General features: G+C 39.2%; 3 protein-coding genes and 1 long non-coding RNA gene across 5 annotated transcripts; 1 reads left to right on the top strand and 3 right to left on the bottom strand.

Annotated features, from left to right (window-relative positions):
- Nucleotides 1-356: 356 nt before the first annotated feature.
- LOC112180913 (heavy metal-associated isoprenylated plant protein 39) lies at nt 357-1921 on the bottom strand. The gene is made up of 3 exons (XM_024319493.2): nt 1505-1921; nt 1227-1302; nt 357-936 (listed from the first exon to the last, which is right to left on the bottom strand). Exons 1-3 carry the CDS (start codon nt 1508-1510, stop codon nt 626-628), a joined length of 393 nt encoding a protein of 130 aa, XP_024175261.1. The 5' UTR covers nt 1511-1921; the 3' UTR covers nt 357-625.
- Nucleotides 1922-4351: 2430 nt separating this feature from the next.
- Nucleotides 4352-9232, bottom strand: LOC112179200 (monodehydroascorbate reductase, chloroplastic/mitochondrial). Of its 2 annotated transcripts, none has more exons than XM_024317536.2 (17): nt 9039-9232; nt 8751-8922; nt 8570-8669; nt 8407-8484; nt 8202-8273; nt 7990-8108; nt 7790-7874; nt 7028-7117; nt 6783-6884; nt 6610-6699; nt 6304-6384; nt 5858-5929; nt 5686-5780; nt 5471-5559; nt 5304-5366; nt 5177-5217; nt 4352-4797 (listed from the first exon to the last, which is right to left on the bottom strand). In XM_024317536.2, exons 1-17 carry the CDS (start codon nt 9049-9051, stop codon nt 4684-4686), a joined length of 1476 nt encoding a protein of 491 aa, XP_024173304.1. In that variant the 5' UTR covers nt 9052-9232; the 3' UTR covers nt 4352-4683. The 2 variants fall into 2 exon arrangements, with proteins under 2 accessions (XP_024173304.1, XP_024173303.1); XM_024317535.2 differs by having other exon boundaries at nt 8751-8928.
- Nucleotides 9233-16034: 6802 nt separating this feature from the next.
- Nucleotides 16035-16926, top strand: LOC121050853. The gene is made up of 2 exons (XR_005804209.1): nt 16035-16335; nt 16437-16926. It is a non-coding gene; the product is annotated as an uncharacterized LOC121050853 (long non-coding RNA).
- Nucleotides 16927-17420: 494 nt separating this feature from the next.
- LOC112178703 (protein ROH1) lies at nt 17421-19049 on the bottom strand. The gene has a single exon (XM_024316894.2). The coding sequence runs from the start codon at nt 18913-18915 to the stop codon at nt 17737-17739; it is 1179 nt and encodes a 392-aa protein (XP_024172662.1). The 5' UTR covers nt 18916-19049; the 3' UTR covers nt 17421-17736.
- Between the last annotated feature and the right edge of the window lie 4137 nt (nt 19050-23186).

Below are 23186 nucleotides of genomic sequence, written 5' to 3' on the forward strand. Positions count from 1 at the left end.
AATTAACATGGTTTAAATTGATATTGAGCACATGTAATTGTATTTCTAAATAGTGAATCTGATTTTCTTAACCTGGAAAGTTTGACAATGATGTACATTTGTAGCTTTTGCAATGAATAGTCAACATAAATTTTGGTCTATCCTAGAAGTCAAATTTCTTGATCTAAAAATTTTCAATATTTAAGTTCCACATAAAAAGAAGTCCTTCTCAAGAAGAAAAAATAACCATTTCCCATCTTTTATTTAAATCACCCAGATGATGAATACTATTCCTTTCTATATTGTCATCCACTCATCCGCGAGCAATCATACTAAATAAGCTATTATTGTTGGCCCTGGACTTGCAAGAAGTTGAGAGATCAAAACAACTCGAAACAAAACATAAATTTGATGAAGATTTGGTATATGGAGTTGTCAACAACATTATTCTAAAAAAAGAGGGATCATATTGATTAGCTTAATCAACATCAACACCATTAACAGCAAAACTGCAACTCAGATAAATCTCAAACACTTATTTAAGCTAATTGTAGTTGTACTGTACAGACCACCACCATATATAATCTGTCTTGCTTTATAAACTGCTCCCAAATCCTCATTAACTGGTCCTAAATGACACAATTAATTAAGAAATAACACAAGCATTTGGGTTCTCTTCTGCGCTCTGCACATAATAGTACCTCGTCATCTGCGGATTATAGTTTTGATAGGCTCGCACAAGCTCAGCAATTTGCTCATTCGGGTCCTTCTTCTTGTTATCATCTTTCTTAGCTCCATCTTTCTTATCATCCTTCTTCTCTTCTTTCGCCGGCCCAACTGTCAAAATCTCAGTGTGCCAGTTACCTTTCCGTAACTTGTTCACCACATCAACCGGATCAATATTGCCAGTCACAGTTAATTTCCTCTCTTTCATGTCCATAGCAATGGAATCAATGCCTGCAAAAATGAAAGAACAGAGGAGAAACAGAGACATTAAGTTTATGCAAACCCATGTAAAATGAATACTATAGCTAAATATTGTTCCGAAAGTAGATAAATTTGAGTAGGATTCAAATTCATGAGATGAAGTCAATGATCTAAGCAATAAAGTCAAAGCATATTGAACAGAGGAAAATCAGAGGCTATATGTATTTCAAAGTTTTGATGTCGAAAAGTGAAAAATAGAACACAGGTTTAGATACGTAAACCAAATTAAATTTATCTGCATAAGCATAACTAGATCATACCAGAAAGGCCAGACACTGCTTTCAACGCCTTCTGCTTCTCCTTGTCATCGTGCAAATCAAGTTTCAGTACCACCTTCTGCAACAAATCAAAGACAAAAAAATTTGTCACTTAAAAGTTATCAGAGAGAAAGCACAAAAGGGCCAGTTTGTAACAGCAAGAACATTGAGAAAATAATAAAACCAAGGTCAATGAAACGATCAGATAAAAAAAAAAAGGTTTGGACTAACAAAATTAAGAAATGAAACTTAAGCATCAAGATTGGTTAAGGAAACTGCACCTTCATTTCTGTTGGGTCCGAAGCTCTGACGAAGATTAGCTAGTAAAATATTAGGGAGAACGACCGGTTATAAACAAAGAGGAAAGCAGAGGGTTTTTACGGGGAAGCAGCAGAAGCAGAAGAAGAAGATTAGAAGAAGAAGAAGTGAAGACTTTTCTTTGGAGGACTAAGCCTTCGTGGAAGACGGAGTGACCTATGTGCCAAAGAGGGGTTTAATATATAGAGCCAAACAAGAAAAGGTCAAGCGCAAAAAGTTAAGAATCTAAGATTGAAATCCAGGGGCCTTTTAACTTGCTTGGCAAGGCAAAAATCAGTGTTGAATCGAGTCGTCGTCAATACTAGCTGTGTCGCGGGTACATTTAGGTTTTTGAAGGGCAGAGCCATTGGAGAGGTCACCACTTCCGGAAAAGTCGAGGAATGAGACTCTTCTTCATCGGCTTTGGGCCTTTCGCTTTTGTAATTATTGTTGTTTGAAAATAAGACTTCTGTAGTTACTATTGCTATTGATATCATGACCACGACTCTAAGATTATGTGTTAACATTACAAGAATATATTAGTGTCAGATTGCGCGAATTTGTTAATTTTGACAAATTGTCACATAGTTCAAATGATAAAATAACATTGTTCAAATGACTTTTACATTTCACGAGTAAGAGTAGTTAGGGTTTCCCATGGGCTCGATCGATCACATCACTGTGGTTGGGCGAGCATGTCTATTAGGAAGGGTGTTCTTCGAATTTCCAGGGTAATAAGTAGGTAGTCTTTCATCCTTCATTTAAGGAGGAGGATTCAGTGCACCAACACAAATGGATTGTTAGATTATATTAAATACACTCTTAGGTTATTAATAAAAATATTAATTATAAATATCAAGGGTTGAGATTATCTTATAAGTGTTGGGTCATTTACACCGTCGATGCATAGAATAATTTCCATTCATTTAATTGTGAGCCCCCATTATTTTGTTTTGTTGGGGGGTTTTCCATGTCGTTTGCTTAAAATGCAACATGGTAGTCCCTCACATCAATCAATGGTTCATGGCCCCTCACATGCGTGTCCTAAACCATTGCTTATAATCTCTTCAAAGAAGAAAAGAGACTTGTGTTAAGACTCTAGGCCATGATTGATCCGTAGGGAGATAAACCATTTCAAGCAAATTCAAGAACCAAATTCTTCGGTAGTCCGTAGTGAGATCATGAATGTGAAAAGTCCGCATAAGAATTTCTCTGGGAATTCGAAAACCACGAAAATGAAAAAACCAGGGAGGAACTAGTCTCTGCTTGATACTAACAACTCTTTTGTATGTTTGAGGCTTCAAAGGAAACTTCCACTTGATTATGTCCCTATCATATTACTTAAATATTGCCAACCCAAAATAATAATGAATTTGCAATTAGGATTTTGATGGCTACGGTCATCTACTCCACATTTTATTGTATATTTCTTCACTAATTTATATATGTTTTTTGTGTCCTAATCATACCACTTAGGATAACCAGAACGCCATCAACGTTTCTACATCTATCATAAGCAAAGCAGTGAGCTCATCTGCTAACCCAGTTTTATTATTTAAGAGAAGATCAAATTAATCATAAAGACAAGAGCATGATAATCATATAAACCCGAATATTCAATCATTTCCAGATTGTTTTTAGTTTTAGTTGTGTACATATCCTCAAGCTCTGCAAATGATCCTATTTCTGAAAACAAATGCACGAGTTTTATAATCGGTGGTTAGCGAAACGCTTCAAGATCATAACCCTTAAAGAAACGGCGTATGAGACTAATGAATCAAGATCAAAACCCTTCACGCCGAGTTTCCTCCGATTCGGGGTTTGTTTGTGGCTATGGTTGATGGTCACAATTGGGCTGGGTGGCTTCTGGCCGCGGCCTAGACGTGGCCGTCTCCGGCATCGATCTCTGGGCGGCAGTTGGCTCATGCTTTGGTGGCTGTACTGGGTTGCGACGGTACCGAATCTGCTGCTTGCGGTGGCAACGAATAGGGAGATCGGTGGTTATGGCTGGGTGTTCAGATCCATTTGGGCATGCATGGCTGGTACCGCTGGGACTGATAGAGCCTTTCCAAGGAGGCAGCGGTCTCTGATTTGGTTGCTGGGATGGAGGCCGACGAAGTCTGACGGTGGAGGGCGGCTGAGTTTGGGTGCCCTACTGTGGGTGTCCAAATCAATCTGGATTTCCCACATTTTGGGCTGATATCGGGCCTATGTCACTCTTTTGGCCCATTTTCACCATTTCATGGGTCTGGATTTGGGACCCAGGAGACCTTCTACAGGGTTTTTTTTGCTCAATTGTGCTGTTTTTGTTCCTGTGGGTGTGCTGCTTTAACTTTCAGGTGGAATGCTCATTTCTAAATTCTACAAGGAGTTTCAGTATAATCACATTGTGAGTACCACAATTGAGTGCCTTTGCGAGCAGTGCGAGCAGTGTTCTTTATACTGCAACGAGTTTAGTTTTGATTGGTCTACCGATCCTTTGCATGCCTGGATTGCAGATTCTGATGGTTGGGTCTACAAATCTCAAAGTCGAGACAAAAGTTCTATTGTTGGTAATTATCTTGAGGAGGCTGACGATTTACCTTCCGTTTTTGCTAGTTTCTCTAGAAACGTTTTAAAGCATTGTTATAATGTACAAGGACAATTGGTTGGTGTAGTACACCTTCAAGTTTGTTTTACCTTAGCTCTAGGGCCAAATCGTTTTTGGTCTTTGTATGCTCCCCATTAGGATGCCCTCTTGAGCGATTTCAATCGCTAATTCAATGAACTTTTCCTTCTTCAAAAAACAAAAATTAATCGTCAGGTCAGGAAGAAACAAAACTCGAGTCATGTAGTGTTGCCTCAAAATGCTGCAATCGAATTTATTATGTTGAGGAACAATGACCGTTTACAACTACAGCTCCGTAGCTCCTTTTATTCTTTGTCTATAACTAAGTACTGAACCTGTTAACAATTGCATTATACAATCTCTCTATGAAAGTTCCTGCACCGTGGCGACTACTATAAATTCACCAAGAGACGAGGCTCAGACAATGAAGCTCGCTGACATGGAAACAGGTATTTATCCCCTAATGAAACATCGTTATGTATAGATGCAAAACAGGTATTATGCTCTTAAATGCATAATTAAGAGCACTTTTCCAGACTATACTGCAGCTCCGACCTATAATGATGACCCAACAATGGCTAGTGCCTCCTCAACTGAAGATGCATTCTGAAGCTTGGCTTTATCAACAATAGGCTGGCTCCTTGCAATGTTTGGAAGGAGTTGGAATTCCTTAACAAGCAAAATGAGGTGTCAGAACCATGCAGGGAAAATGATATCACACTAAAAACACAAATTTCCATTTTACATGTAAAGTGTTTCAAACTTTCAACAACCCAACTACTAGTGTATGACAGTGAGTTCCCTTATATTGCCAACCTCTTACCTATTTGGGTATTCTTTCATTGTCTCTTATATTTCACCAAATTTTTGTCACATGCTCTTATACTAAAACTAATTTATGTAACCGTCTCCCATTATCATGACTCTTCTATCTTTACTGATATCTGAAAATTGGACCTCCGTCCAAGGACAAGTTCTGGGTTCATTGGTTGGAGACCCAGATCTGTTTCTTGTCTGACTAAAGAAATAAAACATACAAAGAAAGTACCTCAGGACTTCCGCTTTCAACGAGAACACCTTTCAGTTTACCTGCAGTGAAGCAAGAATAAAATTAGCATATCAGCTGCTATTACAAACCCCAGTACATGTACGGAAGCAGAAATTGTATATATTACCAGAATCTATCCAGAAAGTTGCAATCTTAGGATCAAAATTCCCAACTTCAACCGTCTCTCCAACTGTTGAATAAAATGAAAGTGGTGTAAAGTACAAGAAAGGAACTGACATCATCCAATAACAAAACATAAAGTATAAAAAAGAATCAAACATCACTTATGCTTACCATTGTCCCCATAAAATTGCCACCATATTTTCCTCGGGCTTCCTTCATACTCAAATACCCTCGAGTAGAAAGATGGAAGATAATCATATCTGGGCATTATGCAGTAACTCAGATCATCAACAAAGCAGTTTTGGCACAAAGAAATCTTGAAAGCTGAAAGAATTTTAATATTGTCAAGATAGAAGATTAGACTACAAATATGAAGTCCAACTTACGTGTGAGTTTGGGCAGTCAGTAGAGCTTTAATGCAATGCTGGGCAGATCGACGAGCATGATCTACATGTTCCACCCGTGCTATACGATTGTAGATCTGTTCAGTGGTAAGATATTATCTTTTAAAATTCAAACTAGGAAAGAAGTTTTGCATCTAATTAAGTAAAAAGCTACCTTCAATGGGAATGCTGCAACATCTCCAACTGCAAAGATTCCAGGTACACTTGTCCGGAACAGACCATCAACCTTGGTTTTGAAAGTACAATCACAGATAGCACACAATAAGTAAATAGACGTTCTACTAATCCTGGCAAACAAATTTGAATCAATTATCAAAATCTAAATTCCTAAACCAGGATATTAATTTCACACGATTCTTGGCAGAAAAAATAGCTTTGTAGTTGGAACTTTAAACCTCTGATGACATAAAAGTAGTTAAGTAGCACAAAATAAAAACCTACCTACACGGCTACACATGATTTACATTATTACTCATATATCTTATCCAAGGTTTTAGTAGTTAAATTTTGCATGATTCATAATTTAATATACATCTAAATGGATGTAAACAGCTAACATACTCAGGAAACAACTCTGGCAGCGTAAATTTAAATGAGTACCTGTATACCACCAACACTGGAATCTAAACCCACTCTTTCAAAAGGACCGACAGCAGGTTTTGCTCCTATACCAACAATTACCTGCAAAAGACAAAAGAAATGGAGGGAAACTTATTACAATTTCTTCATCTTCTTTATTGTATTTTTAATGTAAAATCAGGCCTTGGCACACTTCATTACATTATCCAAGATGTATAGTGCAACGTGACACCCAAAATTAAATAAATATATAAATCTATAAATATATATATATATATAGACATCCTAATATCAAGAGATGTGTAGGAAGTAGGAACACCAACTTACTGCGTCTGCTTCTATACTAGATCCATCTTCAAGCTTAACATGAGTTACACGTCCATTGGAACCAGCTTCTATATTCTTTAGGGAGTTACCCTGGTCCATAATTGAATATGCTTAATCAGCCAGGTTCAGTGAAAATTTCGACATGCAATGTAGGTACCAGAAAGAGGGAGTACCTTTAAGAATTTAACACCATTCTCTTTGTAGAATTCTTCATATCTCCGGGCAAGTGAAGGAGTAAACAGTCTTGACATAAGATGGTTCTCTGGAAATATGATCTTCATAAACAAAAAGTTGAAGTAAAAATCAGAGAAGGAAACTATAGGTGCCACGTTACAAAATAACACTTTTTCACTTCATGAAAGTTATGTTATCCTCATTCCCGCAAACATAAAATGCAGCAATTGAACACAACACATACTGTTGTATCAAGTTTCCAACCAGTAGCTGCTGCAGCAACCTCCATACCAATATAACCACCACCGACAATGACCACCTTCTGTGCTTTCTCCTGAGAAATAAGATGTAAAAGTTTTACAGAAAGGAATTAGCTGTTCAACTTAAGCCAAGAACAAAAGAGAAGCCCAGATACTTATTTAATGTAAGAGTCTCAAACTCTTATTGAACAAATCAAACCTTGTAAACGCACTCTACTGCATTTTGCATTTCCTTTAACGTTGGGTATTCAATTATATGTATATAATTCAATGTGGTAAGACAAACGATATAGCAGGATGTTGATCAGTTGTTCCAAAATTTGGAACAAATGAAGGATCTATCTTTTTGTGAATTAATCAAGTTTACACTCCTATGATAAAATGCCAAAATATGCATGTAGCATGCAAGCATACAGCATCAAAGTAGCAGAATAAAGTCTTTGACTGTAAATACGATTGCAGTGTCAAAAGACAAGCATATCCAGTGCCTTTAGTCAATCAAGTTTTCTTTGAAGTGCCTAAAGACGATCAAAGGTGGTACAGCTAATCCTCAAATAGCATACAATTGTGATAATGTGGGACTTAGGATTGATCTTAGATAATATTCATGTAGTTGCTCAAAAGTTTCAGCATTGAAGAAACAGAAACATCTTCATATTTTCAAATGGAAAGTTACATCATCACTTGCAATATGGAAAGCACCAATTGAAGCAAGTACGTTAGAAAGTAAAAACAATTAAACTCACCAACGATGATATAAGTGCATCAGCATCAGCAACATCCCGGATATAATGAACACCAGGTAGGTTTCCTCCTATTTTCTCTGGCAATCTGAAGAAACAGTAGTCCAGAAAGCCAGTTTGCTTCAATTTATGCATGTATAATCTAGCAGCACTTAGTATACATAATAACTACTCAGTAAAAGAAAAAGATTATCGAAGAGCACCTTGAGGCTGTGCATCCTGTAGCAATGATAAGTGATCCATACTTAAGCAGTTTCCCTGAATCTGTAGTCAGGGTTTGCTTTTCGATATCAATATTTGTAACCGGATCTTCATAGAACATCTACATAGAAAGTTCAAAAGAAACACCAACACTAAATCATCAGAGTCGCACAAATGCGAAAATCTTGTTGAGCAGTTAGAAGAATCAATTTACCTCTATCCCTTTTTCTTTATACCAGTCAGGCGTTTGCCTCTCCCCACCAGATCCAACACAAGTATGAAACCCCTATAACAATACATTTCAACTTTTAAACTCGTAAACAGTATAGATACCATCATTTCGTATTCACATTTACTCAAAAACTCACACAATCAAGTTTGATATCAGCTAATCAAGTCTGATTACATGAAAAACTTACAGGTAAGCGAGCCGGCTTCTTATCTAATGGGAACAAATACGCTTTAGTCAGAGCTGGACGCTCATAAGGCGCATAAGCCTGTTCATACAACACACAAAATTTTCACAATGTGATAACAATAACCACACAAACTATTCGAAAAAACCTCGAAAATGTTCGTTACCTCTTTAGATACAATAGCAAGGCGCCCATCGGCCATTCCATTTTCGACGAAAGTCCTAGCCGCGTAGCCAGCAGCATTGCCACCACCAACAATCACATACCTGCAAAGATTAAATAGTTAACAAAAAAAAAAAAAAATTGATATCAATAGCCAAGTTCAAAACTAGAAAGAAGGAACTGACTCGCGGTTTTGATTGGCGAAAGCAGAGGACGAAACGACGTAGCTTCGGCGGAAGGTTGTGAATCCGAGTGAAGCGGAGGTGTGAGTGGGGTGAGGATGAAGGCGGAGAGGAACGCCGAGCTTGAAGGAGAGAGAGTTGGCGATGGTGGAGGCCATTCGTCTACTGCCAAGTACTGTAGCTTGGGAAACAAGAAAGAGAGGATTAGGGATTGCAGTGATTGAAGAAGAAGAAGAAGAAGAAGAGGAGGAAATGAAAATTGCAGTGGGTTTGATTTTGTAGAGGTCGGACCTGAAGAAGACATTGGATTTTGAGCTTGATATTTGTGGGATTAAAGTAATTGATTGCTAGCTGGGTGGCTCTTGAGGGGGTTGAAAGGTCAGTGTGATGAGTTGGGCTGTGAAGCTCTGTGATTGCAGTTTCGGTATTTTCAGAGAGGTGGGTGCTGGTCATTGGAGGACGTCCGGGAAACTGAAACGACGCAGTTTAAGCTTTGGACGTGGCAAATGTTGGGTGGCTTTGAGACGTTGTCGTTTTTTCTGAGAACCCAAATATTACTACTCGAAGAGAATGGCAAGAAACACCGAGGCTACAAAATGGAACTTCTATTCATACCTCTAAAATTTATATTTGAATTTCTCTATTTTTCTAAGTTCGAGACCCACTTTTCAATCTAGTCTCAAACTTTTTTTCATCATAAGTTAGAGACTTCTCTTATTAACAGTACAAATATTGTCTTTATTCCTAAAACAAATAATCCGGAAACAGTCAACCACTATTGACCTATTAGTTTATGTAATGTAGTTTATAAGGTTATTACTAAGATAATGATAAAACAGCTTCGTCCTTTACTCATTAGGTGTATTTCTCCTAATGAAGGAGCCTTTGCCCCTAGCAAATCTATTCATGATAATATTTTGATAGCCCATGAATTATTCTCTTCTTTTAATAAGAAAAACCGTAGAGTTGGGAGTATGGCTATTAAAATTGATCTTGAGAAAGCTTATGATTTACTTAATTGGGATTATTTAGTAGCTTGTTTGCAAGCGTTTGGATTTCACATGGACTGGATTACTCTGATCAAGTCCTGCTTAAGTATAGTTTTGTTTTCTATCCTCCTTAATGGTACGCCATATGGTTCGTTTCGCCCTAATCCCAGCATCAGACAAGGTTATCCTCTCTCTCCTTATTTATTTATTCTTGCTATGGAACCGTTCATTCGAAAGTTAAATTTTCTTGCGTCTCAATCTAAATCACAGGTTGGTCTTTTAACTTCTCCTCATGGTTTTAAGATTTCAAACTTAATGTTTGCTTATGATTGTCTAATTTTTGCCAAAGCTTCTCACTCTACGACTAAGCATGTCTTACACACTTTGTCCTTATTTTCTAAAGCTTCTGGTCAATAAGTTAACTATTATAAATCTACCATTTATTTCTCCACTAATGTTTCTGCTTCTGTTAAACGTGACATTGCTACTTGTCTTGGTATTCAGCATAAGTCTACCATAGGTCGATATTTGGGCGTGCAGAACATTGTCTGCTGGAAAGATCCGCTTAATTTTAATGATCTTATAGTCAAAATTCAGAAGAAACTTGCAGGAGGGAAGTCCCACACTCTTTCTCGCGCTGGTAGGTCAACCTTGCTTAAATCTAATCTCTCAGGTATGCCAAATCATATTTTATCTTGTTTTAAATGCCCCAAACAACTCACTGACAGATTAAATAAGGAATTCAGATCTTTCTTTTGGGGTAAATCTCAGCCTCATGTTAGTTGGGATCAACTTTGTCTTCCTAAATCTAAGGGTGGTCTGGGTGTTCGTCAACCTAGTCATTTTAATCAAGCTGCTTTAGCTAAACTTGGGTGGAAAATTTTAACACAACCTGATAATTGGTAGGTACAACTTGTCACTAAGAAATATCTTCAGCATAACCATTTGTTTACTATTCACAAGAAAAGCTCTGATTCTCTTGCTTGGAAAGGCATTTTAGCTATTAGATCACTATTAGGCCAAGGTATTAGATGGATTGTCGGCGATGGTCGATCTATTCTTTTTTGGACATTTAATTGGGTGCTACCATTCCCTTTATTCTCTATCATTCCTGAACAAGATCGACAACATTTAGATTGGTCACTGACATGCTCATTTTATTCATAATATGACTTGGGATACTGTGGCTTTGAATCATATTCTTCATCAGGACATTGTCCAAATGATAATAGCGATTCCATTACCTATTTCCCCTCTGCCAGACCGATTTGTTTGGGGTCCTTTTCCCTCAGGAGTTTTCACAGTTAAGAGTGCTTCGTGGCTACAAGTTCAAGATTTACCCACCCATTCTAATCTCACCTTATTAAATAAGATTTGGCATCTTTGAATTCCCTTAAAAGTTAAGGTTTTTGCTTGGTCCCTCATAAGAAATGGTCTTAAGACTAGGGACAAGCTCTCTCAATATATTCCTAACATTTCTCCTTTGTGTCCGTTTTGTGCTCTGCATCTTGAGTCCATTGATCATCTTCTCAAGACCTGTACGTTTGCTAGACAAGTTTGGAACCATACTTCCTTACCTCATCCTCTTTCATGGAATCGATCTTTTCTTGATTGGTTGCAACACATTAGTTCCGATAAGTCTTCTCATGATAATCTTGCAACGATTCTTATCACTGCCTGGTCTATTTGGCATTGTAGAAATAAATCTCTCCTACTCGTTGCTTGTTTCAAGCTTTTATCTTGAAGTCGAATTATCTTAAAGCTAATCCCACCTCTACTCTTCCAAAGGTCTCCAAATACTTTCATATTAAATGGCAACCGCCAAATTCACATCAGGTTAAGTTAAATTTTGATGGCTCTGTTCGGAATGGTATTGCTACTACAGGCTTTGTGTTTAGAAATGAGGATGGAAATCCTCTTTTTGCAGTCAGTCAGAAGCTTAGTTTAGCAAATGTTTTAGTAGCTGAGGCCACAACGTTAAGAGATGCTCTTCACACTGCTCACTTACATCATTATCCCAATGTTGTTGTGGAAGGTGACTCTAAGTTGTTGTTTGACTGCATTCAAAGCAAAGTTCAGGTGCCTTGGAGAATTCAGATGCTCGTCAATGATATTCGTACGTTAACTGCGAACTTCCAGTCCATTATCTTCAGACATGTCTATAGAGAGGCAAATTTTGTAGCAGACCGATTTGGCAGAATTGGCTCACCAGAGTTCCACTCCTTCTGTTTGGTTCTTTTGTCTTCCCCTTTCTGTGTCCCCAGCATTCCATTTGGATCAGCTGGGAGGGAGTGCTAGTAGAGGGTTTGTTTTGTAGTTTCTGTTTTGTTTAGTCATCGACAAAAAAAAAAAAGGTAGGTCTACGGTTTTGTTTATGACCTAGCCGTCTGTTACGGTTTCTTTGTGGTCTATCCTCGAGAAAATATTATCAATTCTTCATGTCGCCATGGCTCAGATGGAGGAGAACAATCAGGTCGATCTTCGTCTAGAGGACCTTGCGCATGCTTCTTTGGGATCGGCGGGACTTGCAGCGCTGCAAGCTAATCGATGGTATATGGTGGTCGACTTCTTGACCCTAAATCCAAATTCCCAAGCTTCAAATATCCTATTTCTACAATTTGGCGTATGAAATCGAGGCTTTCAATTCAAGATATGGGAGATCGATTTGTGTTTCAATTTGATATGGAGGTTGACCGTAACAAAGTCTTGCATGGAGGGCCTTGGTTTTACAGGAATACAGTGCTCGTACTGGGTGGGTACGATGGGACAAGCCTGGTGGCTGATGTCCCCCTACATCTGGTGGAAACTTGGGTTGCTGTCAAGAGCCTTCCAGAAGGTCTACGAAACAAGGCGGCTCCAAACTTGGTGGGATCAACCCTGGGTAGGGTGATCCTATTTGACCAATCTGCGCTGCATAGGAAAGAGGAAGAGTAGAGGATTACTTTGGTGCTTGATGTCCGGCGAAGGATTAGGGTATCAAAACTCTTTGAATTTTCACCAATAGTAGCGCTGGTGCTGTCTTTCACTTATGAAAAAGTTAGAGGCTTCTGTCGTAGCTGTGACTTTTTTTAGCATAGAGAGACAGGCTACGACAGTTTGTTGACAAAAGAGAATGATGAAATCTTGGCTCAATTGCAAGCCTCTGCTTTGGCTGGACTTTCATTGTTTGAAAAATCGCCAAACCTTAGGTCTGAGGAGGAAGGAAACCAAGTTTCTAAGGGTATGCTTACACTAGTGGACACGGGATCGAGTAGTAAGTTTGGAGAGTCAGTGGAGATGGAGTTTCCTCAAGTTCAGTCTACGGGGAGTGGAGCTATCATGCACCCTGCACCTTTGTTTGCAGGTTTGAATCTCTTTGCTTTCCTGGAGAATTAGACGTCCCAAGTTCATAAAACTATGGGATCAGTGAAAATGGTGTGTGGACTACCTCTGGCTGTGGTTCAGAAGTTGAAGTTGGACTGTGGTATTGTTACAATGGATCTGGAATCATTTTTGACACCAGATTTAGTGATTGGGTCCAAGCGAGTCGGAAGTAACCCTAGGTTTAATAGCAATAAACCTAAATAAGAAATCTGGAGTCCAATAGAGATAAATGAGAAAACTCTCAATTTGATTGATAATTTGGTAAAAGATAGGTTCTATAGCCATTTAAGATTGCTTATATATGGGAAAAGAAACTCTAGGGCTATTAACAAAGAAACCCTAAAGCCTACAGGTTAAAACAAAATAAATCCAAAATAAATTAGAAAACTGAAAATTCTGAAAAATGGTAAATTGCAATTTTGAGGCCCTAAACGATCCTAAAAGCCCCAAAAAGCCCACACGTCGTAGCATAGTGATGAGTTTTGTTCCTGACGTCGTTCTCTTTCCGAAAAGGTATAGAAATCACGATTCGGACACCGAATTCCAAATTTACAGCAAATCGGGTTTTCCTTTCTCACGATCGAGCTATTCTTCAATCATTGTCGCCAACCGTTCTATATCAGCGAAAGGCTGTGGAAGCTTTGGATCGTGTAGGTAAGAGGTATGGCTCTAACTCGGAACCTCTACTTTAGTTGATGATGGTATGCAGCTTGTTTTGCAACACAAAAATGGGCAGCTTATTGTCTCACCAAGGAAGAAGAAATTGGGAAGGCCTAAGGGAAGTAAGAATAGGCCTAAATGTGCAAGAGCTCTTGAGAAAGAATTATAAGGAAGAAAATCCAAGAAGTGGATGCATCGTGACACTGATAGTGTGATTCAAGCTTTGGTGGAGAAGGCATGCAAGAACTCTGAGGCACTTATAGAGGAACTGCATGCAAATGATGGTTCTGTTGGGGATGCAAGTGTTGCATCCTCGGATTGCAATGTTTAATTTCACTATGGGTCTCAAGGTCTAGTTCCTCGGTTGTCACCTTTTATTTTATTTACTTCTGAGTCTCTAGGTCTTGTTAGAATAAAGATGCTTATTTGTCCTAAAAAAGTGGGTGTATCCGGGAGTGCGAGGCTCTGTCTTAGTATAGGTTCTTTGTATGTCTTAAAAGACGACTCTTTCTGTCGGCCCCTATGGGGTGTGTCGTTTCTAGTACTGCTTGTTCAATTATAAATCTAACTGACTTCCTTTGATTCTTAAAAAAAATATTAAAAAAAGATTCAATTTATGGTGTAAGTTTTATTTCTATTCTTGACATGTCTTTATTTGTTGTTATTTAAGGCTATAATTTTTATTTTTAGGCAAAATATTGTTATTTGTTATATGATTTAAAAATGCATTTTTGATGCCATAAACAATTCATATTAGATTGACACATTGTCGCCTTTGTGCCGTTGAAATATTGATTTCGTATATCGTGTGAGTTGAATAAACAAAAGGTTCAAAATGTTGTTCCATAAACTCGTATGCTTACAGTTCTACCCCGGGTGATTTTCATTGCAAAATGAGACTCCTAAGGCAATTGAAAAAATAATTTTAAAATGGAGCAATGGAAAATAGACGACTAAACATACTTCTTAGAATTCTTACAAGAAAAATTCTTTTTTTAATTGATTTATTAAAAATAAAGAGAAATACAAGTAAATATCCTACACTTCCCAGATGTAAAGTACTACGAAAGAGGAATGATAGACAACCTTCTGCCTTCCAAAACAAAAAAACTCATCTAAAATGAAAATTAGGGAGACCCAACTTATCTCTTAAACAAAATTGATTAATGAAGCTTGGAGATGAATCAAACCAAGCAAAGCCCGTACTTGAAGCGCCAAAATTGGCCAAAGCATCAGCCACCTAGTTTCCTTCACGAGAAATATGTGAACAACGAAATTGCATCATTGAAATGCGATGCACACAATTTTTCCATGCCACATGTAATTGCCAAGGTACCATCTAAGGAGAGCGGAGAAAATTCAGAATTAGGGACGAGTCAACTTCAAGCCAAATATGCTTCCAATCACGAACTCATGCAAGCTCGATTGCCTTGATCACTGCCATAACCTCCATAGCAATGGAACTAGGAATGTCAAGGGATGAAGAAAAAGCACCAACAACCTCCCCATGGAAATCACGAAAAACTCCACCATAACCTAACCGATCCTCCCCTCGCTTCCAAGCACCATCCGTGTTAACTTTGAACCAACCAATAATGGGTGGATGCTAATTCACCTCGTAAACTTTCGGGGCACAACACGGCCTATAAGTAGCACCAAACGTCTTCAAGACACAAAGCTCCTGTATGTTGTTCAACATATGTCCAGTAGCTATGCGACTGGAAGCATAAACATGGCCAATAATTAACCTGCAAGCCAGAGCAACATCTGGAGTAATGTCATCATATCTCACCTTATTCCTTGTTTGCCAAATAAACCAAAGAGAGGAACAGAAACAAGCAACCCATAATTCTCTCAATTGGGGGCTGCGACCAACCATTAAACCTAATGGAAATAGCTCATGTAATGAATTAGGAATGCAACCCAACTCAAATTTGTCCAACATATAAGACCATATAGACCTTTCATATGGGCAGTGAAGAAAGACATGCTCTTTGGACTCCGAGTGTTGTAGACATATAACTATTTTATTTTTTTATTCAAAGAAGATTAACAAATCAAACTATGGTAGTTTTGATCGATGAATCAAAAGGAACAGAGTAGGTGGATCATATGATTCACATAAGAAATGTTAAAACCACACTCAATAAGAGCCAGTCATGGGCTTAATCCCCTCATGTAGGTACTTTTAGGGGGTGTTTGTTACATGGGATTGGATGGGATTGGACATCATTATCAGCTTATGTTATACCAATCCCATGTTTGGCAAGAAGCAGGACTATTTTAAATGAGACTCTAGAGTCCCAAATTCTCCCTAACACCTTCTTCCATAGACACCCCAAAAACCATGGGATTGTGGAAGCCCGAAGCCCTCATTCTCTCTACTCTTTGCTTCAGTGATTGATGAACTCTCTCATCGTTCTCACCTCCTCAAACCATGCCCGATGAACTCTCTTGAAAGCTTCTACAAATTTCACCTCCTCAAACCATGTTCGACGAACTTCCTCGAATGCTTCTGCAAATTGAAAGCTGAGAAGAAACCAAACTGAATGATTGGGAATCAGATAATTGCAAAGGTAATGAATCAATGAAATATCGTATTTTTGGGTATTGGATGTTTTGTTGTTTGCTTAGATGGGTATTGATTGGAATTGCATAATTTTGGATTTGGGTGAAGGATTTCGATTCTGGTAGTAGAATTTGTTTGGGAAGAATTGCAGGCACCTTGGCTTGACTGGAAACCCATATCCCCTGACCAAGAACATGGGCACCTTGGCTTGACTGGAAGAGAAATTGGGTATGGCTTTGATCTGAGAAGTCTGAGAGAAATGTTGATGATGTTGATGGTGTTGCAGGTTTGTGGTGTTGATGGAGTCTGGGTCTTCATGTTTCTTGTAAACTAGAAGTCTGGGTCTTCATGTTTCTTGTAAACTGTAGTTATTAGTCCCTCCAACACCAAACATAAGTCAGGACATAGTAAACATAAGCTCAGCTTGAGGAGTCCGAGACAATTATAAAAATTAACGCGGGGTATGACAATCCCAGGAAACAAACATCACCTTAGATTGTGTGTGCCCACAATTTGGGATAGATTCTTGGTTATTTACTCGAAGTCATGCATGTAATATCTTTTTTTGTCAATGTATTCTACGGTACCCTTGTTTTTAGAGTTGGAATCTATTGCATCAACACGTTTATTGTGTTTACTGTGAACGGTGACTAATTTAACAGTTTATCATTCTGAAGTCTCAATACGCTAATTAAAACAATACAAAACTACTTTGGTCCACTTCAAAACTGCTTATAATAGGAAAAGCCTAGGATTTACCGATTTAACAAATAAAACCTGGTTGGTGCCTTGGTGCGATTGCTCCGGTGAGATAAAGTGGCATACATGAATGCCACTAATTCCATCATTGAAGCTATCTATGCCCCAATTTGCGGTTGTAACCTTTTTGACTTTCGGTTGGTAGTTAAACTTTTTTGCATCTTATCTTTAACACTTTAACAATGAATAGGTGAAAGCCAATCAGAAGAAGCTGTGCTAACAGAACACAAACAATCTGAGATTTTTGGAACCCTACTGAACTTTGGATTTCATATCAACAAACTCTATGAACACCCTAGCCTGTACATGACAAAGAAGAAAGGAACAAAGAGAAATTGAAGAACAAGTGATTCTCTGATTTCAAAAACTCAACAAAAAAGAGAAAACACCAACTTAATTGGGTATATGTACATGTCCTCTTCCAGTTAGAGTTTCTGTACTCAAATAATTTAACACCCAAAAAAAACAGAGTAGATAAGCAAAGCATTACTACTTCAGCTCAATCTTCTTGATCAGCAGCTGAAGCTCTTAGAGAGCTATATATACTCAATCCTACCCAAAATCAAACCCTTCTTCTATAACTATACTAATCCACATTTTGCAGCATCAAAAAACTCCAACCACCATGTTTGTTCAATCAAATCCAATTTCACATCATGGGTGGAGTACCTTTACCACCTTGGTCCAAAACCTCAAGCACCTCCGTCCTGCTCCTCACAGCCCTGTGGAACAGTTCCCTTATCTGCTGCTGCAGAGGCAGCAAACCTTCCTCCATCCTCTTGCAAATCTCCGCCAGCTCCGCCACCTGCGCCGCCACCTCCTCCAGCCTCTCCGCCTCCGCCGGGAACTGAAAATTATCCGCAAACTCGATCAGAGACTGCCCCAATTTCTCCATCTTCTGCAGCTCCTCCAGCAGCCCCGCCGCGCATTTCTTCTCCTTCTTCTTCCACTCCTCCGCTATCTTGTCCTGCAAACCAATCAACGACTGCGCCCACACCAAGTTCCTCGGCACCTGAAAATGCGTCATCAGCCCCGTCCGCTCCTGGCACGGCACAGCCGTCACCAATATCCACATCACAAACAGCATAATTGTGCTCATAATATACACCGGCTGCACCAAACTCGACGTCTCATTCCCTCTCGGAGCCACCAGGTTCATCGACATAGCCTGAATCTGCTTCGCCGACGACCACCCCTTCGACATGCCCCAAGACAAAGCCCGGAAATGACCGGCGGCCCTGTCCTTATTCGGGGCCGAGACTCCGGTCCTCCGCCCAAACGACCATGTCCTCTCCGTGGCCTTAGTAGTCTGCCCTTCTTTGTCCTCAATTGCCATGGCCGTGACCAGTGAATTCAAAGCCTTCTTGGCTCGCCGGACCTGCCCGTCGCCGATCGGGCGCTGCTCCAGAGCCGAAACCGCAATCTCGGCCAGCTTCTGGAAATGTCTGACCGATTCAACCCCGCTGGAAACAGCATTGCAGATGTCCAAAGCTTTCACAACTCGGTCAAGAAACTCCGGGACCAACCGGTCGAGCGGAGGCTTGGTGATCTGGGTGGGGTCGCGGCCCATCAGCACGACGGCCTTGAACTCGGCCTCGCAGCAGAGAAACACGTCGAGAAGCTTGCGTATCCAGGCAATGGACAGAAACGGGTCGGAGGGGTAGTCTTCGGGAGGAGATAAAAGGTCGAGGAAGCGATCAGCGACGTGTTTCTGGAAGTGTTCGAGGTCTTCGAGCTCCTGGTCGTGGGTACCTTCCATGGAAACCACCTGGTTTCGTCGGATACTGATCCGGTTGAGGAAGGAGTTCTGGTTATCAGTTGCACCCATTTTGTGGTTGATTGTTAATTTTCAGGGAGGTGTCCTGAGATTGAAGGATTGGGATGTTTTGGGGGAGGGGGAGAGGTGAAACGGAAGAAAATTAAAGGAGAGGTGTGGAATGATTATGAAAGAGTCGGTTGGTTTGGCGGTTATATATGGGAGCGAATTTAAGGCTTAGTCGGGGACGAGACCGTTTCTTATTCCTTTTTGTGGACGCTGACTACGGGTTTGTGTTTCCAGGACTGCCCTTTGCTGGCTCCTCTAATTACGAGCAACATGTATTTTTTTTTTTTTTCACTTTTTTTTTTTAAAGAGGATCAAAGGGTTTCACTTCTGCCCCTATGGTGACTCGAACCCATAACTTCGTACATAGGTAGTGGGTGCTCTAACCACTAAGAAACATGTATAAACCTAAAGAATCTATGAATTAACATGGATCAATGTTGATTAGTTTCAAGCTATATATCTTATGAAACAAATGATCACATCGTTACTCATAAAGTCATAGTTAGGTTTGGATTTAAGCGTGTGTTTCATTGAAGTTTACTTTCATATGTAAGCAATCATATTTCTTGTTTATAAATATAGAGATAACCTAACTTTTAATGAGTTTAGCTGTTGTTGCATAGAAGACGAATGTTCTATTTTTTATGATCTTAATAAGTTGTGTGAAATGGCAAAACTGGCAAAGAAATCTTTGTTATTTGTACTAGGTTGATTACTCATGATAAAGTAAATGCAAACGGGTTGTAACTCTTTATGTTTTTTTTTTTTACTGTAAAGAGAATTTTCATTGAAAGAGGCTAGCTCAGATGGTTACAATCATATTGAAGTACATCTAGAATACAATTGAGAGCATTTTGGAGCCAAGACTCCTTTTGACCAGATTCAAAACCAATACTAGCTAGTATGTGCCCAACTTGGTTGCAATTCCTAGGTGCAAAACCAATTGGTGCTTCATTTAACCTCTTCTGGAGTTCCTGAATGTCAGCAATAATGGCTGCAAACTCTGAATAATTAGATTGTTGGTGCATAATTTCTTGAACAGTAGCAAGACAATTTGTTTCGATACTGACAGAGAACAACTGTAGTTGTATTGTCGTCTAAACTCCAATTCGTATAGCAAGCAATTCTGCCTGTTTAGCAAAGTTCACATGTGGTATATGGTGAGCAAATTAAAGCAGCCATGAATTGCCTAGTTGGGTCTCGAGCAATACCTCCAGCTCCCCCATGCACTTATGATGGTAAGAAGGCACCATCTACATTTATTTTCACTCTGCTTTCATGCGTAGGCCGCCAATAATGTTTAACTGTTTGCTTCGATGCTGCAGGAGTAGCACGAGCTTTCTGGAAATCTTCCAGCCAAGCCAAAGCGCTGCATAAAAGAACCGAAGGCGGTCTGGAACTATCCTCCCACAGAGTAGTGTTCCGATTTTTCCAGAGAGACCAGATAAGCATTAATAACTTTTCAAATGTCTCTGGCTTAATGACAAGAGCAGTTTCTAGCATCCATTCCTTAAAAACCAAATTTGGCATAGCCATAGATTGTAAATTAAATGGGGGAGCTGAGAAGACTTCTTTTGCAATCGGACACTTACAGAAGATGTGTGTTGTATCCTCAAGGGTAGCAGAGCACAGTAGGCAATTTGTTTCACCATCATATCCCTTGGTGCACTCTCTAATGGGTAGGATGTTTTGGCAGGCCCTCCATGCACATATTTGGACCTTGGCAAGCACTCTAGTTTTCCAAAGGCGCTTCCATAGTTCCTTAAAAGGATCCCCCTGTGAAGTACAAGCAAGAGCATTACGAAGAACTTGTTCTCTGGCAATCCAGTACGCATTCTTAACGGTGAAGTAACCCCTTTTTTCTGGCTCCCCCAAGAGTTTATCTGAAACAGCCCTTCTACTTAAAGGGATGGATATTATTTGAGCAGCGACTTCAGGAGAAAAAAGTGTAAACACAGATGGAGCAATCCAGGATCTAGTGTGAGGATCAATAAGGTCAGTTACCCTATCGAATGAAGTTGAGTTTTCCGGTCTGTGAATCTGAGACCTTGAGTAATTAGGAATCCATTTGTCCTCCCAAATATGAATTTGTTCACCATCTCCCACTCTCCATTTGACCCCCGCTTTCAACACCGGTCTACCTTCCAGAATACTTCTCCACGAGAAGGATGGTGAGTCGCCTAATTGTGCTTCCCAGAAAGAGCAATTGGGAAAATATCGAGCTTTAAATACTCTAGCCACCAAAGAGTTGGGTTTGGACACCAGTCTCCATCCCTGCTTAGCTAACATGGCAAGGTTATAGGCAAAGATATTTTTAAAATCCATGCATCCCTCATGTTTGGTAAGACAATCTCTCCCAGCTATGCCAATGAATCCTCCTTTTGTCATCTGTATCTCCCCAAAAGAAAGAAGCACATAACTGATGAATATCATCACACAAACCTTTTGGCAATAAATAGCAATTCATAGCATACAAAGGCATGATCTGAGTAACAGCTTTAATGAGGATTTCTTTTCCTGCACAACTTAAAATTTTGGACTTCCAGTTAACTAGTTTCTTTGTGAGTTTCTCTTTGATATATCGAAAGTTGGCCGTCTTGGCTTTTCCCACACGTAATGGCAAGCCCAAGTAACATGAAGATTGTTTATATGCTTTGCAACCAACAATTTATCTCAAAAATTTATCTTAAAAAACATTTCAACTAGCTAGGCTACATCTATAACCAAACTTTATATGTAAAGCATCAATATTATAATAACTCTATTTCCATAAACAGAAGAAAAAAAATGCTTTACTTTAGTCAAAAGTTATAAATAACTTTACAATTATATTCTTATTCTTCTATTCTTGGGGTAGGATTTGAGGCTTGAACTTTATTTGACGTTGTTCATGAGAAATACTCTACCTAGTTGGCCACAAACTTTTTGCTAATGAATCAAATATCTAATATTTATTAGCCCAAATAAGCCTAACTCCTAAAATTAACTTTCGCATTAAAGTATCTCGTATTTGGATATCCTCTAAAGATAATACCGACAATCACAGCATAGACTTCCTGTCAAGTCACTTCATTGAATTATGAAGCTCAACACACATAGCGACAGAGAATTACCAAGCCACAAACACATTTCCACAAACAATGGCAGTTTCGAGATTTACACCTAGAGCAAGGGCAAGAGTGTGGGATGATTTATACATCTAGAGGGAGTGGAGTGGCTGAGTCAGCAAAGTAGGAAGCCAATTCATCGCGGCAGTGTACGCGTGTATCCCCGTGACGGATAAAGACAGTCACGCTCTGGTCCGAATGTCAAAACCCCCCAAAATTCAAGGAAAAGGTCAAAAGCTTACCTTGACCGGTTTCTGTTCCCCTCTATCTCTCTCTCCTCGCTTCTCTTTTCTTTTGCCCTTAGGCGATTCTCTACAATACTTCTGCACGACCTAAATCTAAGTCTACTCCCTCCATAGTCCATACTTCTAAACATGGGGTGGATTATTGCCAAGTCAATTATATCCATAGTCCATGCTTTATAAGTTCTATTGCCCTTGTTTTTTTCCTTGCCTAGCTAGGCCGAATAAAATGCCCTATTGTCAATTAATTACGTAACTATCTTTGATTTTAATTGCTACTAGTTTGATAGGTTATTCTTGAATTGGTTGAAAAGAAAAACGATGTAGTTAGAAGAAGGAACAGAGTGTTTAAAGAAAACAAGACCAAATTAGATGATGGAATATTTTTCAAAGCTGTGCATGCATGAATGGGCTTGCCAATCAGTCAGGATCAGGACAATTGACCATATTACTTAGAATACTCGAGTAATGTGGAAAAATAAACAAATAAACCGGCCCCAAAGCACTAGGTTATTATGAAAGAGAAATTGAATAAATAATTGATGGATCATAGACTGATAGCAGACTTTGAATATATAAAAGAGATTAGGGTATATAGGAGGCTTGCCCTATCTTCTTCTTGTTCTTCATAATCGCGATCATGGCAATGGCATTGATCGATAATTCTGGTGTAGAATAAGATAGATATGATATGTTAACCAAGGAGGGATTCTAGATTTAGTCCACCCAACACACTTCAAAAAATAAAAGAGGGGAGAGATCTTGATGTGATTAATGGTCATAGAGGGGAGAGATCTTGATGTGATTAATGGTCATTGGTCAACAATTGACTCACGAACACAATTAAGGATTTAAGGATTAATTAGTCCTCATTAAGACATCCCCCCACTTGTGTCACTATAACCTGCAGCTTGCCATAAAACGA

This window comes from Rosa chinensis, chromosome 7 (genome assembly GCF_002994745.2).
Source record: "Rosa chinensis cultivar Old Blush chromosome 7, RchiOBHm-V2, whole genome shotgun sequence".
Taxonomy (NCBI): domain Eukaryota; kingdom Viridiplantae; phylum Streptophyta; class Magnoliopsida; order Rosales; family Rosaceae; genus Rosa; species Rosa chinensis.